Source organism: Mytilus galloprovincialis, chromosome 10 (genome assembly GCF_965363235.1).
Source record: "Mytilus galloprovincialis chromosome 10, xbMytGall1.hap1.1, whole genome shotgun sequence".
NCBI lineage: Eukaryota > Metazoa > Mollusca > Bivalvia > Mytilida > Mytilidae > Mytilus > Mytilus galloprovincialis.
In genome coordinates, this window is record NC_134847.1 from 26233625 (window position 1) to 26252883 (window position 19259).

Below are 19259 nucleotides of genomic sequence, written 5' to 3' on the forward strand. Positions count from 1 at the left end.
ATATATATCAACAACAAGATGATTATATTTTGAAAGTTATATTTAATGACATTAATGAAAATATGCATGCATACAAAAGAGGCAATTCAGAGTATATTCTAACAACTTCGCTTGTGCCGATCCGCATTTTTCATTATATTCTTAGAGGCATCCCAGCATATTTTTTGGTCTTTACCAAATCCATACCTTTTGTTGACATAGCCATCATTCATGACATCAGAAATTGTTTTTCCAGCAGCCACTGGTTTTTCTCCTGTTTTTGTCCATCTGAAATACAAAACATTACTTTTTAATTAGACATTTGATGCATTAGTAGATGGAACTCTGTCCCCCATAAAAAATTATCAAGATTACAAAAAAAGTTGGTATCAAATCGGGAACAACAACATGTCAATTTCCTCATAACAAGTCAACGAGTGTACAATACAGCAAGAGGTTGAGCAAGTAATAATTCTGTAACAGGGGTATTCTTTAATTCATGTTAAAGCATTTAACTTTTAATGTGTAGTAAGAGAGAGTGCCATGTTGAAGCGCCATTCAGGACACTAGTGCAATAAACGTAGAGAATATCATAGTTCTATACGGTACTTCGCTTTATCATACGTTTAGTTCAGACATATTCTGCTCATGCTAACACTTAACTTATTTATATCATAACTTATGAAATAGACAACACCATGGTAAAAAAACCCGACAAATTACAATAACAAATCATAACGCAAAAGAACTCTCGGCGAAAAATAGATTTTTGGGCTAAGGCTGCGTAAAACAAACATCAATTAATCAAACACAGAAGAACTAAAGATTGAGCAACAAGAACTTATCTGAAACCGTGTTTAACTTAGTTGTTCCGAATGAGGTAAATAGGTCCTGTTTCACTAATGGCAACCGTCGTGCATGCAAAAATATAAGATAGGTCAAATTGATAAACAACAATTGCATGGACAGATATCCAGACACACAAATCAAAATAATTACGATAATGAAATAAAACTATGGTGATACCAATGCACATTCCTTTAAAAAAATTACTTATGATATTAGATAATTACAAAAACGACTTATAATATTTTAAGTGTTAAGTTTTTAACCCACTTAAGCATGTTTATAAGCTTGATGGTACTATACATTTCTTACTTGCTAGACATATGTTTAGCATCGACAACGACTGTATCGGAAGATTTTCCATAATCAGCGCCTTTGTGGACCAGAAACTTGCCACCATCTTTAGTAGTAGCTACAACTCCAGTATGTGGTACTCCAATTTTCCCAAGTAATCCGGTAAGTGGTCTGAAAAAAAATATTCCATTAGTTTAACTGTAAATATATATAAGTCGTATGACTAATTTAACAAATAATCAACAAATGGATCTTATATTGAACTAAGAATCAGTTTGCAGTGTTGTCTCTGTAACGATTCAACTTTTAGCAAAGGCGGTTACACATTCTATATTGTTTAACCAATCAGAAATGCTTCAAACAATGGAGTTTCCAACACCCAAAACCATTTGTCACATTCGGCCGATTCCGTATCTCCATCAAACGGATAAAAGGGAGAAGCGAGGTTAGCCGATTGAACACAAAACATCTTTGCATTTGGTTGTTGTAACCAATCAAAACGTTGTTTTTGTGATCAATATATGTATTGGCGAGTTTTGGATGTGTCTATGGGCCACTCAATATCTCTCGGCCGAAAGTCAGAATAAAATTCTCGGAACGTCTCTAAAGTTTTCGGTCATTTATAAAGGTCTTAACAGGTTGTTATCTACGTCTTTGATATGGTCCCTTGGTGGCCCTTGACGACGCAATTATATTTGTTTTAAAACGACCACTGTACACTGTGTGTATCTAGGTCAATAATAACGTGGTATTGTCTGTTGTGTCGATAACATGTAAACTAATTATGTTTGAAGATTTAACCACGGAATTACTGTGTATTTCATCATAGACTTACGGGAGAGAACATTCTGGTTAAAATATTAATATTTAGATCGGAAAACAGAAAGATAATATTCTTATCAAAAGTATTTAATACAATCGGAATCAAAGAAATATATACAAAATATATACTGTATTTATGTTTCTGAAGAAACTAGCAATCATTGAAATCAGAATATTTTCAGAGTTGCAATTAAGAAATAAGTATTTTATATGACAAGATACTCTGCTTTGGTATTTTTAAATATTCATTTGTAAAGGAAACATAAAAATCAAATCTAAATATATCCTTGCATCCTACAAAAAAATGTGTATAAACAATAATCATTATACTTCTACGTTAAATATTTCATACCATTTTAGTATTTAGGTTTTATGAGTAATTATTATTTATTTTTGTGTATTGTAATATATCCATAAAACGGAAAATAAGATCAATTTATTAAATATTTAAATTTTAAACGGTCGTGAATAAAAATACTTGTGTGTTTTCAATTCATAAAGCACGATTTAAAATCCTTGCAGCTAAAAACAACTGTTAAAATTATTTACAATAATCACAACTAAATTTAATTTCAACCATAATGTTTATTATTTTATACTGTTAGTATGGATTTAGAACTCTTTGCTTATATTTTTTATAGTAATATATTCACATAGTGGAATGGTAGAATTTAAAAATAGATTCATTCGATAAATAAAATGTCCATCCGCCATATTTTTATCTTCCAAATTATCAACGTCACTTGCCATTTTCAGGTGTTTGTTTCTTGTAAAATAAAATCTCTTTTAAGAAGACAAAATAGCATGGTCACCCGTAAAACTTACCTATATAACTAATTGATGATGAAATGACACAAGTTTAATTGTCTTTTATAATAAATTTCTTGAAAACTCACGCGTACACGATGTAAACAAATTACCGAGATGGCGCGATACTGTCGCCGTCTATGTAAAAATCGCGATTGTCACCCTTGATTCTTGGCCGTTACGTCATATGGAAGGAGGCGCAGAACTGATCCGTGGCTTTCCCACTGTAAATACTTGACGTTCGTGTTTATTGATATTATATATAATATTCAATAGAATTTGAAAAAAAAATACTAACAGGAACGTTAATTTATTTTAAAATTTTAATTCAATTTTTGTTTGTTTGTTTTAATAGTTTAACCTTATAGCATCTACATATTTGTACTATCATGGTACGGTTTTGAAAATTGTATTCATTGTGTGTCCAAGTATCCTACAAGTCTTTATTCATTCACATTATAGATCACATTTCAAAAGCACACTATCGGTTTGCGTTCTCAAAAATTCCGGATAAAATGTCAATGAATCCGGAATCAAAACATTTAATGTAGGCCGTTTGACATTCGAATTCAATATTAGATTAAGATATGTGATGACGCAAATGCGTATTCTTTTCCTGAGTATCAGTGAGATGCTTTCTATTTACTATTTCGTGCGCTAAAATACTACTTGCATGTAATACTATTAGATTCACTCGTGAAAGCTTATTTTCGTTTTTGTTATCTAAATTCAGGACACGGTAGAAAGAGCTTTACATGTGACTTTCAAGCACGGTCATCATTACTAACGGTATTCTGACCTCGAGTTGTTTCTCTTTTGTTTCTTTTTTGAGTCACTGTCCTATTATAAACTTTGACCTTTTCGAAAAGCTAAGGATTCCTTAACTTTGTAATGTATTTAGCCTTTCAACTTTTTTCATTCGAACGTCACTGATGGTATTTTTGTAGACTTAACTCGTGTCTGGCGTTTTTTATATCTACATACCTTTTTATATACATTGGTTATTTTGAAAGTGTGTACAGGTATTCATAAACATCTGAATTAAGAAATTCTTCGGCAAAACTAAGTTTCCCTGTAGAATGGTTGAATTGATTTAAGTAAAATCAGGAAATCCTTAAAATTTGAGATGTTTTATGAATCCAAAATAAGTCTCTTCATAAGAGGTCCCAATCAATTGCATGCCAAGACAGCTTCAAATACGAGTTGAAAATATAAAGGCACTCATGTAGGAAACAAAATATAAAGATATGATAGATAAAATAAATGCATCCAGAATTCCAGATTATAACCCGAACTGAGTGCATAAATTTATATTGCGATAGGTTTGTGCAATTTGCATAAGTCATCCGGTTAGTAGAAATTAGGATTTGCCAAAGGGTTATAATCGGAAAAATTATGTACATTCCCAAGTAATAAATAAAATAGTGGAGCTCTAAATTAACTATTCAAATAGAAGCTGTAAATATATACTTTCAACTGGCTTCTTCTATTCACAGTCAATTATTTGAATTCAAAAGCAAACACAATTTCAGCAACAATCTTTTGGTGACCCGGCATTCAGCGGTCTTAGGTTCATGTATTGCTTTTCTTTTTTTTTTTTTTAAAGAAAGCAACTTGTTTTTCTCATTGTCGAAGGTCGCGCGGTTTCCTATAATGCTAACATCCGCTTCATTTGACCTTTGATGGATAATTTTCTCATTGGCAATCATACCACATCTCCGTATTTTTTATATAGGCTGAAGATAGATTCGAAGTTATCTAGTAGCACAGGCCAAAGGGGTTCGGTAATAACGTAGGTACTTATTCATAATCTTGTTCACTCAAAAGGCACAACCCCCTCAATATAAGGCTTTTAGTCGCACGTTAGACTTAAGAAAGGGTTGTTTTCAAAACAATTTAATTAGTATCATTCCGTTCTTTGGTATAGTTGAGAGTGAGCTTTATAATTTTTCATGAACTTCCAACTTGTTGAACTTACAATCTGGTGTTCGGTAATTTTGTTATTGCATTTGTCAAGTCTTATATCAATCCCTTACTACGATCTGGAATGGATCTTAAATCTGACTTGCTTGTATCACATGTTGAGTCAAATGAGAAAATCAACTTGTTTGACCTCATAGCGGCCAAGGAAAATAACTCCATCTAAAATTTCATCAATGGAAACTATTTATTACACTTCACAACCAAACACCAAGAGACAATTACAACAAAAGGTATAACATGCATAAGGATATCTCTTTTCCCAAGGTTATTACATATCATATCCCTTTCTTTATCTTAATATATGACATACCTTGAATAACTTTCAACTTTCGTGACTTCGCTGTTGTACAGTTTTGTAAGACCTTTCTTGTTCATATCATGTGGATGCTGTAAATAAAATTTAATTTGCATGAAAAATATAATATGAAAATTGCTATATGAAAGAATTTGCTGCAATGAAAAATGACTAACAAACAGTTATAATATTGTGGTATTGTGGTACAAGTACTGAAAACTGGGTTTTCAAGATGTTGTTTGTGCTGTATAAATTTGATTAGTCTGTATTTGCGGGAAGCAGTAAGATACCGATGCACTGTGGAGACCAAAAAAGTTTGAGAGTTACACAAATTGCATAAATCAAAAAGTGCTAAACAAAACGACCAAAACTGTCCAAGGACAACTTTGCTTGATTTAGGTTTTAGGAATGAAGTACTATTACTGGACAGATAATTTATAGAAAAATTGTATTTATTACATAAAGCCAAGCACAGATTACTGGGCGGATATTGGCCCGGGAACATATAGTGCCCCATAAAAACGTACGAAAGGGATATTCGTGCAGTTAAAACGTGTAAGTCACCTTTATATTTATAAACGTATTTTCTTATCTAAATGTGTATAATTACATATCAGTTCAACAATGGACAACATTAAAAAAATAAAAAAATATGTAAAACTAGTTTTAGTCAGTGTTAGACCCCGTGAGTGCCAGTTTTATTTTGAAGTAAGCATTTAAATCTGGAAGTTATGTTGGTTGATTTTGATGGAAATTGGCTAAGAAGTTGTTTACAAAAAATAATATTCTCACAAGAAACAGACAACATTAAGATTGTGTTTGTTTAAAACATAAATGAAAATGCGGCCGTGAATAAATACCGTACACTTTTTAAATAAAATATTCTCAGCGATAAAAGGTCGTGCATGTTATTCAATTTGTTATTTATACCATCACTAGCTAGAAAGATCTTATTTGGCTTCTACCATTTTTAAATATATCTTGTAACATTATTGACATTTACTTACCCTTTTACCATTAGATCCTGATCCACCACCAGATTTCTATAAATAAGATTGTAATAATTGTTAAAAACAGAAAGAATATCATTTTTTAAGGATATGATATATACACAATTGAAGTAAACTATAATTTTGTAATTTTCATTACTGAAAAAAGAATAACAATTTACGACTTAAGCAAATATTGTTACATGCACATTTTCCTAAATAGGAAATATTCTGTTTGACCATATTGTCTGCATGGTATTGCAGCATACAGAGTAACTATCAACTGCCAAAACAAAAATATATATTATCAAAAATTATTTGCTATGATCAATTCCTCAAAAAGGTCAGAAAGACACATCAGATACCTTTCATATACGCTTTCTTTTATTGTGGTGCTGTTTAATCTTAAACTGACTCTGCATACATTCTTTAACCCTTTTACAGTTTAATAAATACATACGCTTTTACTACTACGGAAAAGCCATGCATCGCTAATAGACACCAGTGTCAGAATAACTAAAATAATACTGCAGCGCATGATAAGTTCCTATGGCAAAATTTATGGATTCTGGAAAATAAATAAAAAAACAAGATGAGAACAGAAAACTAGCCTCATATTTTTGCCTCGTTCTATTAATGTTGCTTCTTATCCTATATATGAATTATTACTACATGTATCAGTATTGTTATCAAACTGGAGGCATTGTAAGTTATTGGATAGAAAAATATATAATTTAATTAATATAAAATCATATATTTCAAAATCTGGTAACAATTATTTATTAAAACATTAAAAGTTAATTTTGATTCTAGATTTTTATATATGCTGTATATATAAAAAATAAGAAGACGTGGTAGGATTTCCAATGAGACAACTCTCCACCTGAGACCAAATGACATAGAAGTTAACAACTATAGGTCATCGTACGGCCTTCAACAATGAGCAAACCCCATATCGCATAGTCAGCTACAAGAGGCCCGAAATGACAAATGTAAAAAAATTCAAAAGAGAAAACAAACGGCCTGATTCATGTACAAAACAAGATTACATAATCTATATACATGCAAACATAATTCATGTGTTATATACATTAAACTTACGTTTATAGGTAAATACTCCTTATTCGATGTAAAAAGCATATGACTATTATTGAAAATTTCCTTTGTATATATACCTCTCAGAAAGAGAAAAAAAGAGCACTTAACCTCACCTTCCAAGTGACTTAATTTATCATTGATTTTGTATTCGAAATAGTGAAGTAAACATCGTTTTTTAGAGATGGCAATTGATATCACATGACTGGAACACCCTATGCATGTAATTTATGTGACCACAAATAATTTTGCGTCGTATAATACGGTATTGAACGTCTTGGAAAAGGTAAAATACAACACGTAAAAAAGTTTACCATAAAACATAGTTAAACATGTTGAAGTTTTATAGTTTATTTATCAGAGATTTTCTGTTTAAATCTTTTAAACTGACAAAATCAGACGAGTGTGAAAGTTAGGGAAATTTAAGTCGCTCATACTTCATCCAACACCTAAGACCACAGGAACTCGGTTAGCGGATTAAAATTCTGTTAATCGATGTTTTTCACATTTTTTTTCGTATTTCCTGTCTATTTGTATTAAAAATACCTCTAACAATTGGTTTTCATAGGTTATAAGAATAACAACCAGCAACGTATGTCTAAGATAGCAATTCATAATGTTTAGCATTTGTTTCACTTTCTAATAAACCCAACATCAAGTAATTCCCTCGCATGATGGTTTACTTTGGTTTTCAGTACAACATGGAAAATTGACAAATAATCTATTATTACACAGAATGCAAATATATAGAAGTTTGTACTCTTGAAAAAAACTATTTTATTGGCAATGAAAAACAAGCTTAAAATTGTGTCGAAACCTTTTTTTAAATAACTCAAAATTTCTTTTGAACTTGGAGAGACAAAATGTTGCACCACCTATCAAAAATGTTATAATATATTTATGTATGACATTATCAAGATTGCATCTTTTTATATGTTGTTCCGGTCCATACGTGTTGTTTGTTTTGATCTGCTTATGAAAAGGGTGGTTTTAATTAATAACTTTTATTCAATTTTGCAAATTCAAAATTCGACATTTGTTAAAAATGACCCATATGTCAAGATAGTGTGACAAAAATGACGTCACGGGTATTTTAGTTCTATTTGAAATTACAGGTTTCTGATTTTTTTTCCATGCCACGTGAGTTGACAATAGAAAGTCTAACTTAAACTCAGTAGGTTTAGCTAGTTATAAAACCAGGTTTAATCTACATAAGGAAATGCATGTACCAAGTCAGGAATATGGCAGTTGTCATTGGCGGATCCAGGGAGGGGGAGTCCTGGGGTTGGAAACCCCCCTTTTTTGGGCCGATCATACAGTTGGAACCCCCCCTTTTGTCCTGGGTTGGGAACCGCCACTTTTTTAAATGGCTGGATCCGCCACTGGTTGTTTTCCATTCGTTTGATGTGTTTGAGCTTTTGATTTTGCCATTTGTTAAGGGACTTTCCGTTTTGAATTTTCCTTTGAGTTCGGTATTTTTGTTATTTTACATTTTTCAAAATAATTGAATATATTTTATTTGGCAAAACAAAACAAAAAAACGTAATGCAAACAGCTAATGTAAAAGCTGGCCACACGTACCATACAGTTATAAACCAAATGTATCTGATCCATTGGTAGTGGTACAATGTAAATAAGAATCCTACCTAATGTGAAGTAAAGTTTATATGCCAAAATAAACCAATCTTATATTGTGTCATGTTGAAAATGTCTTTTGGGTTTTTTGTTGTTAACTTGCTCTCTCATTGAAGTATTTCCAACATCTTCTTGTATCCAGTAACTCGTACATCATGAAATGTCATACCTACACGAGTCTTGATTATTTAAAATTCGAGAAACTCAATAAAAAATAACGAAAAATGCCACCGATCCGAAAAAAAATTTCTATATCGTTTGTTTTAGGTATATGTTGAGAAGAACTTTGACCCGTTAGTAACGTATGCAATGAAGGCACCATACCTTTCATTGTGGCGTGAGGAGAGGTAGTATTTTTAATGTTTATAATTAATAAGTAAATACGTGTTATTTTAAAATTTGTTTTAAGGAAACTCATAATTTTGAAGTTAAACAGGAATAATGTGTAAACAAGCTCATGAAGGTTACGAGGCTTTTAATTTTGTACGCCAGACGCGAGTTTCGTCTACAAAAGAATATACGATAGAATCAAAAAAGTTAAAAGGCCAAATGAAATATGAAGTTGAAGAGCATTGAAGACCCAAAATTCCGAAAGGTTTTACAAAATACAGAGAGGCTCATACTTTTCCATTGTTGACGACCGTAAAAAAAACTATGTTAACGTCTATTGCGATATTTGTGTTGTAGGGTAAATTATTTTGTCATGGGCATACACCATATATCTATAAGTCTTAGTAAATCTAATTTCAAGTATTTTGTCCGTGTAAATAATTTGACCTTCTTCATCAAAACAACGCGTTTACAATAAAGGATGATACAAATTGAATCATTGTAAAGCCCCAGTCCCACTGTCACGTTTCGACAGCTAGGTTTTAGTACGTTTAGAAATGCTACGTTTCATGTTATTTTTTTGTCATTTTTTTGTCATTTTTTAACGTTTTACTAGGTTTATGCCACGTTTTGGTACGTTCTTCTACGTATTGTTACGTTTTGTTATTGTTTGTTAGGCTTTTTGATAAATACACGGGGCACGTTCTACTAGGTTTTAATACGTTTCATTACGCATAAACTACGTTTTTCTACGTCTCACTACGTATTACAAGGGTTCAGTACGTTTCTAATTCGGTTCACTACGGTTGAAGTACGTTTTCGCACGTTTTCCTACGGTTTTACACGTTTAATCTACGCAGTATCACGTGTCACTACGTGTGATCATTGACCTATGAAACGGCGTCATTAATTAAAAAAATTCAGAAAAGACAGAGATGCAGAGAGGGAGCAAAGTAACTCCAGAAAACCAAGAGACTTCAACAGAGGTACAGTTTATTAATATTAATACATCTGTCATTTCAATTAAATTATTTTGTTTCTATTTTATGGTCTAATTTTTTTTTGATTTTTTAGTACTCCAAAAATAAGATTTTTTTTTGTTTTGGGGTAGTTTCAGATAACATTTTTGTTTAGTGGATACATGAATCATGAAAAAATTTCAAAGCCTTGGTTGGAACCTTGTCAATGCTTTCCCTTTTATGTTAATTGCTCTTTTGAAATGTTTAACGTTGCACATTGTCGTTTTAATTCCAATTTCCCTCCTACCGGTATTTGATTTATATTTTTAGTGTGTTTCAAACCAGACCGTTCTCATGAGTACCAGAGGCAGAGGTAGGGGTCGTGGAGGGCGTGGTAGAGGCCGCAAAGTTAGTCCGTCACCTGATAATGAAGAAACTAATACAAGTGATACAAATGAGCAAACACAAAATATTAATTCTGACCAACAAATTGTGACACTGAACAGCCAGCTAATGCCGTTAACAAGAAGCGCAAAAGAAAAAGCCATTATAAATACCACAGGAAAAGCCGGATGAGGTGGCAGATTGGAATAGAGAACACGAACTCCCAAGTAGTCATCCCTATGAGACTAGACCACTTTTTCCCCATAGACCCAATGTTAAAGCCGCCATTTTGTTTGGAGGAGGGAATTTTCGAAAAGGGTCAAGTGGCCATTTTTTTTTAATTAGTAATATAATTAAGGAAATGTTGTGTTTTCTTAATTAATAATTAATTGTGACAATTAATAATATAATTAAGAATATTGATTAAGTTTAATCAATATTTAGTGATGACAATGGTTCAAATCTAATTAATATTATCGATTTATATCTACTCTTGTAGCGCAGGTAATAGGGTTTGACCAAATCAATTAAAACAAAACCTTTTTTTTGTTGGTGACCAGTGGAAGAATAAACAGTATGTCATCTTTTGTGTTAAAACAATACGTATACCATTGTAAACAACGGACGTATTCCAAAATATTTTCTTCAACATTGTCAAATGTAAATGACCTACTAAATGAACCTTACATTCAATGTTTACATGAGTATAAATAGATGTTTGTGTACATATGTTATTTTTTTATTTAAGAGTGAACGTTTATTCTGTTTTTGTTTGTGAAAGTCGGGTGATATCTATTATGTAAATTAGAGACAATTGTTTTAAATAAATATGATTAAATAGTGATAACTTGGGTCATGTTTACATTTTGAATATGTTAAAATCTGACGCTATCTATTATAACTGGATTAAACCGGTTTATACCTATTCATGAATAAACATAGTATGTCGGGTTTATGGCGTACGGAAAGGGTCAAAAGTAAATTATTTCGCATATGCTACAATTAATACATCATATGCTATATGAACTACAGCTTAAGCTATAATTTATGTACCCTATGCTGTAAATAATGTCGATAAGGCTATAATATATAGCATATGCTGTAATTTATACAGCATATGCTATAATTAACACAACATATGCTATAATTAACACAGCATATGCTATATTAAATGCAGCCTATGCTGTAATAAATAGCATATGCAGCTTAAGCGTCCAGTTGACGTACCATAAGGTTCAAAAGTAAATATAGATTACGCTATAATTGTTGAAACATGTACATTATTTACATTTAAGTTCTGACTGTTCCGAAAGGGTCAAAAGTAAATGCTGCATAAGCTGTATTGTACCATATGGTTATAAGGTGGGGTTACTGTCAATCACAAACCATGCTATTATATATTTACTGTCAATCACTCTTCAAACTTTGAAAGATTCACAAATTACACCAATCAGAACCTTATTTTGCTTAGGGTGTGTGAAAATTAAGATGTCATAAAGTAATTAATGTCTTTAATAGTCGAGTTCACAGAGTTAATGAAATGTTCGGAATATTTACATGAAATTATCATGCTTTTCTCAGAATTATATCTAAGAGAGAAAGAATAGGTTTGACTTTGCTACTAAATCCCTCTACATACAAGGCAAACAACCAATGTTACTATGTGTGGTTTTTTTTTATAGCACAGTTTAGTGAAATCAGTGTTCGTTATAAGTTTTACTATAGTTTGCAATATTTAAGTATTTATAAGAAACGATAAAATATTAAACTGACCGAAGTCATGCATTAATTTATAAATATAAATAAAAGTATTTGAAAAACAAGTTTTATGAACATATCCACTTCGTATCCTTACAAATTTAAATAAAAATAGTAGAAAGGAACACGAGGCAATTTCCGTAAAGTGACCTGCTTGTTTTCCTATTTCGCTTAAATTGGATGTACAGTCTAATTTTGTCGTAAATTGATTACAGATTTGCTAAAATGTTCCAAAATCTTTTGTACATGAGATATCCCATGGAACCATAATTCCCAAAATCAATCCAAGCCTTCCTTTTGTGGTTATATACCTTTTGCTCTATTAACTTATACTGAAGTTATTGTCCGGAAACCATATACGATAGTTATCAAAGGTATCAGGATTATAATTTAGTACGCCAGACGCGCGTTTCGTCTACATAAGACTCATCAGTGACGCTCATATCAAAATATCTATAAAGCCAAACAAATACAAAGTTGAAGAGCATTGGGGATCCAAAATTCCAAAAAGTTGTGCCAAATACGGCTAAGGTAATCTATGCCTGGGATAAGAAAATCCTTAGTTTTTCGATGATTGATTTTCATGTCAACACCGAATTGTTGACTACTGGGCTGGTGATACCCTCGGGGACGAAACGTCCACCAGCAGTGGCATCGACCCAGTGGAAATATGTATAAGCAAGAAGGTCATATAACCTCCTTGGTATAAGTCAGCAAGTAAGTAAGTAAGTAAGTAATTTTTATTGGTTTGAAATCCAAAATTACAGGATTGATACCAAGACAATACACATTGGTTATACACAAATATACAAACATATATATCATACCAAATTCATAAACATTGTGTATATATAAACAATTTTACAGATCTAACATTGTTGGGTTGATGTTAAGACGAGTTGTCTATATATGTTGTTGGGTTGATGTTTAGACGAGTTGTATATACATTATGTACACAGCCATGTATCACCATCATTGATGGCGATCCGATGGATACATCTGTTGTAGAGTTGTCACTGACTCAGACGTACTTATAAATATAATTATTTTCTGTGACTGTATATTACATTAATTTGTAGGATCCTTTACTATAGATAATTTAGCTGATCTGTAACAATAACATCTTCATGCCTTATATATCATGTACTGTAGTACGCCGCTAGATTAAAACTGACGAGGAAAGGTAACACAGGTGGTCGTGTGGTCTAGCGGGACGGCTGCAGTGCAGGCGATTTGGTGTCACGATATCACAGTAGCATGGGTTCGAATCCCGGCTAGGGAAGAACCAAAAATTTGCGAAAGCAAATTTACAGATCTAACATTGTTGGGTTGATGTTTAGACGAGTTGTATATATATAGAGCCCAGGTGGTCGTTTGGTCTAGCGGGACGGCTGCAGTGCAGGCGATTTGGTGTCACGATATCACAGTAGCATGGGTTCGAATCCCGGCGAGGGAAGAACCAGATCTAACATTGTTGGGTTGATGTTATATATGAGGAGGTGGTACCACAAAGTTATTTAGTACTTAATAAAGCATTTCTAAAAATGTTCATGTCGCTTTTAAATTTAACAATAATTTTAATTATATCAGTCTCACCACACGTATACAAAATATTAAATCTTGCTTCCTTAGTCATATTTAAAAAAGATGGAACTATTTCACTAATTTTGGAAAACAATTGGTCTCCAATTATATTTAGTTTTTTACGAACAAAGAAAACAGAAGATCCGGTAGCCAACCATTTCATTCAGCAAAATCATTGCATGAAAAATTTAACTTGAAGTTACCGCCATAGAAAAAGTATTAGAAACAGATATAAAGAAGCCTTTGGATAAATAAATTAAAAGCTTTATAACCTGAAGGACTCAACACAATGTATAAACAATAATAAAAATATTTATATAAAACAAGTGTGGACACAGATGAGTGTGGATAGTATGTTTGAATATTTGACAGTGTTTTATGATAAAGGTAGTTCTATGATTTTCCTATATGTGTTATTAACTGTGTTGCACGATGACAACCAACCGGAGCATTAGGAGTACTGTTTATTTTATATTTAGTTTAGTTTTTATGTTCAAGACAGGCATGGAAGAGACACTAATTGCATTAGTCACCAAATGATTATGATAGAATATGTTCCACATCTTTGATTTTGGATACATTTTATAGCTAGGAGAGCAACACATAATAGGTTCAATTTTTCGTGATTTTTTTTAATTGGGAGATGATATCTGAGAACGATATAAGGAGCCTGTAACTCAGTGGTTGTCGTTTGTTTATGCGTTACATATTCGTTTTTTCTTTATTTTTTGTACATAAATAAGCCTGTTATTTTTCTCCTTTGAATTGTTTCACATTGTCATTTTGAGACCTTTTATAGCCGACTATGCTGCATTAGCTTTGCTCATTGTTGAAGGTTGTGTGGCGACCTGTAATTGTTAATTTCTATGTCATTTTGGTCTGTTTTGGAGAATTGTCTCATTGGCAATCATATCACATCTTTTTTTATATGTATTTGCTAACTATTTGTATGGTTCTATTTATATATACTGAGTGCCAATGAAAACGCAACACTTGGTTTTTCAAAAATAAAATTTATATTAGAAATCATGATCTTTCAAAATGAATTGTTCTTGAAAATTAACAATTCTAACAATAGATCGATATCAAACAAAAATGTTTCATTGTCATCTTTCGGTCGCAATAGATAAACGAAACATCCAATGTCGAATCATCAAATCAGTCCTAACAAAAAATGTTACAACCCTGTTGTGCAGCGCAATCTCGACAGCGCCGTGGAATTGATCATCCCGGACGTTTAATGTGATCTCGAGGAATGTTATTCCACTTGTCCCGCAAAGCAAACTCAAGCTGACTTTTTGATATTGGTGGTGGTTTTCATCGTCTAAACTATGTCAAATCTGATGCAAAATTTGCTCTATCGGACCTAAATCTGGCGAAATGCATGACTTTTGGCCAAGGCGGGTGCCAAACGTCTATGTAACCACGATTTTTGGTACATAATGAATGATTTTTGGTCTACAGAATTCGAAGGTTCATTGTCGTTTGTCATTTGTTTCATTTAAAATTGTCCTAAGGAGAAATGATAAAAATTACGCCTGATCTCACTGATGCTTACGGCTAATTTTTTAATGTATGTAGATCAACACTTTGGTTAGCTTGATTTCTTAGTTTGTATGTTTTGTATAGTTATATAGGGATAACGTCCAATTGAATATAAATATCATATATACAGGTTAACATACCTATGTATGAAGATAACAATCAGATGTCAGAATTACAAAGCCTGAATAAACATTTATACGAACAAAGCAAGGAAGCCAACCAAAGTTTTAGCGGGCATTGCATTTGCGCCAATTTTTAAAAAATCCAATCTTTCATTTGCGCCAAAAATTAACTACTTCATTTGCGCCATTTTACAGGTAATACATGTAATATATATTAAACAGGAAAGGAATACTCATTGCTCTATCACAAAGACAAACTTGCAAACGATATACATGTTGCTGATATTGTTCATAACGCCACTATCAGTGTTAAAACGGCGATGCGCCTCATAAGTGAAAAATTAACGAACTTTGACCAGGCTGATTTCGAGAAAGATTTATATGACGACAGAATCGATGCTAACGGCAACAAGCTAAGGACTTACCGTATTTACAAGCAAAGTGTTAAAACAGAACAGTATATTCTCTCGCTTTTACCAAGAAATATAACTCGAACAATGGCATTATTCCGCAGTGGATCGCTACCCCTAGCTGTAGAGACAGGGAGATACACCAGACCGCAGATTCCATTGAATAATAGACTATGTAAATTTTGTAAATTGAATGGTATTGAAAACGTATTAAAAATTTTGAAAACATGATTACAGAGCTCCAGTTCAATGCTTTATTGACATGTAATGACATTCAAGTAACACTGTCCTACTCTATTCACAAATTCTATGTCAGGAGGAAAAGTTTTTTATAACGCATAATTGTCCATAAAGCCTATTCTTTTTATCAGGGTAAAAAGATAATTTAAAGAAAATATATATTAATTAAGGGAAATAACTTTTCGTACATAAATAATGAAGATATATGTATTGCAATAGTTTATGTAATATGTCGATATTTTTTTGAAAATTGTTGAAAGTGGGTTAAATGTACTGTTGATTCAATTTCCTCCCTCCTTTTTCACGTTTGCAAGATAAATACATGAGTTTTCTTATCATTTCCTTTTTTTTTTATATAATTTCTTTTTTTTTAACATTGTGTGATTGGGCTGTTTTATATGTATATAACAGTGTCTCATAAGTCTTTTTAGGCTGGGTGTCTCATCAGACAATCGCAATCATGGGGTAAACAAGCAGAAAGTATAATCTGAAAAACTCATTGAAAGGTATACTTATGGTTTTATGATGACTTATTTCTGAGGAATAATTATGTTTTGACTAAAAAGAACTTTATCAAAAGTGTTGGTTTTTTTAGCATTTTTTTTTATTAATACCCGTATTAACCTGTATCATGCGTATTTACCTGTCGTATTGGCGCAAATGAAAAGTATTATTATTGGCGAAAATGAAATGTCAATTGGCGCATAAGAAAAAAATGGCGGACAGGACAGACAGGGCTTCGGAGCTCCCACAAAAAAGTTATTAGTTATATGTTTTGTGGAATATGTATATTGGATTTTTGTGATATATCATGTCGAACATTATGTCCTTGATCAACAATGGGATCAAAAAAGGGAAAAGGAAAAGTACAGAAAAAAGTACCGAATGAGAAAAAAAGGAAACGAAGTTCAAGTAAGACACCGCCACAATCAAAAACAACAAAAATGGACGCCAATGTAAACAAAGTACAAAGTGTTAACAGCAATACACCATATACACCATATACTCCAGTGGCAGATCACTTAAGTACATCTCACAACATATTATATGGTAACCCGAGTAATTTAAACCATTTAAACACATACGGTCAAACTTCAATCGGAACCCCGTATCAATCTTATCCTATGGCTCCCCCAACAACTCCTGCAGATTTTCTTATAGCGAACCAACCTCTTCAAACTCATCTCAGCTTTAGCTCGCCACAATCTCAACCAACTGAATTCTCGATGTATAGTAAATTTGAAAATTTTATGATAGACTGTTCACAAAAACTTCAGAAATTAGACATACTCGATGAGATTGTTGTGAAAATGAATGCTATGGAACAACGGTTTGAACATTTAGACAGAAACGTAACAGATATGCGACAACAAATTAACAATCACAATACATCTATACAGGAATCATCAATACGATCATCGGTCATTGAACAGAATGTAGATTTTATAAAAAGAGAAAATGATAAACTTCAAAATGAAAATTACGAATTAAGGGACAGGATAGTTGATATACAAACTCGATCGATGAGAGACAATTTGATATTTCGCGGGATTCCCGATGTTTCTGATACCAAACAACCTGAAAATACGGAAGAAAAACTTCAAACATTTTTAACAAATGAACTTGGAATCGAAAACAATATTCCGTTTCACGTGGTACATAGACTAAAACCGCGCCGAGATAGAGGTCCGAGGGGAATCGTTGCCAAATTTGAAAAAAGAAAGGACCGCGAAATGGTGATGGCGGCTGCAAGAGAAAAATTTAAAGAAAGGGACACTCAGTTTCGTGTCCATGAACAATTCCCAGCGGAAGTTATTCAGAGAAGACGTGAATTGGTGCCGATCATGAAGGATGCAAGACAAAAAGGACAAGTTGCACATTTACGTGATGATAAACTGTTTATCGACAACAAGAGATTCTTCCCGCATCCACCACCACAAATGCCACATAGACCACCGTTCCAAAACCAGCGACCAACGGAGCAAATACCACCTCCTCCTTTTCCTGGTGCATAGGGATGTTGTGCAAGAGGAACAGAAAGAGATATCAGCACAAGTGAAAATCGAACTAACAATGCGGATCCTATTTTTTCTGAATTAAAAATTTGTTTTCTTAACGTATGTGGTATAAAACAAAAACTGTTGTGTCCTGAATTTATAGAGATGATTAAAAAATATGATATTTGTTTGTTTACAGAAACAAAATTGTCTGACATTGATATATTAAATATACCTGATGACTATATGTATTATTCTAAAATTAGAAAAAAATGTAAAAGAAAATCAGGGGGGATTGTAGTAATGTATAGAAATAAGTTAAAAGGTTATTTAAACTTTATAAATACAGATTGTGAATTTGTACAGTGGGTTAAGATTTCAAAACTTATTATAAACCAGAAAACTGATAGTCGACTAGGTTGTGTTTATATTCCACCATCGAATTCGAAATATTCAACAAGTGAATCATTCGATGAGGTAGAAAATGAGATGCTTAATATAAAAAACATAGAGAGTCTAAATTGTATTATTTTTGGTGATTTTAATGCCAAAACTGGTAGTTTACCAGACTATATTATACCGGACGAGAATCTGGTTGATATTTTTGAATTTAACTCAGACGAGGATATACTTTCGTATATGTTTGACTACGAAAATTTACCTAGAAACAGTATTCCATTACACAGAATTACAAGTTGTAATTGTGCACCAAATAATTACGGACACAAACTTTTAAATGTATGTAAAAGAAATAACATGTATATAGCAAACTCAAGAGTAGGTAATGATAAAGGTATTGGTAAAAAAACTTGTAATGATACAAGTGTTATTGACTATCTATTATTGTCATCTAATTTATTTCCAGTTGTTAAAGAGTTCGATATTATGGAATTTGATCCATTGGTCTCAGATGTTCATTGTCAATTACATGTAGTTATTCAAGCTCCAGTGATTTTATATAATAGTAATGACGAACTATCACAATTTTGTAGTGAAAAATATGTCAAGTGGAGAAAAGAAAAGTGTTCAGAATTTTTAGATAATGTTAAAAGTGATCATGATTGTCAGTTAGAACAACTACTGTTAGAATTAGATAATTTAGAGGTACAACAAGGGATTCATCAAAATGAGATGAACAAAGTTGTAGAGAGAATTAGTAACTTTTTTCAATCAGTTGCTACAAAA

General features: G+C 32.3%; 1 protein-coding gene across 1 annotated transcript; it reads right to left on the reverse strand.

Moving 5' to 3' along the window:
* Window positions 1-22: 22 nt before the first annotated feature.
* LOC143047277 (uncharacterized) lies at window positions 23-7247 on the reverse strand. Its single transcript, XM_076220315.1, has 6 exons — window positions 7117-7247; window positions 6476-6583; window positions 6034-6069; window positions 5042-5118; window positions 1138-1290; window positions 23-267 (listed from the first exon to the last, which is right to left on the reverse strand). The coding sequence occupies exons 2-6, from the start codon at window positions 6551-6553 to the stop codon at window positions 99-101; spliced, it is 513 nt and encodes a 170-aa protein (XP_076076430.1). The 5' UTR covers window positions 6554-6583; window positions 7117-7247; the 3' UTR covers window positions 23-98.
* Between the last annotated feature and the right edge of the window lie 12012 nt (window positions 7248-19259).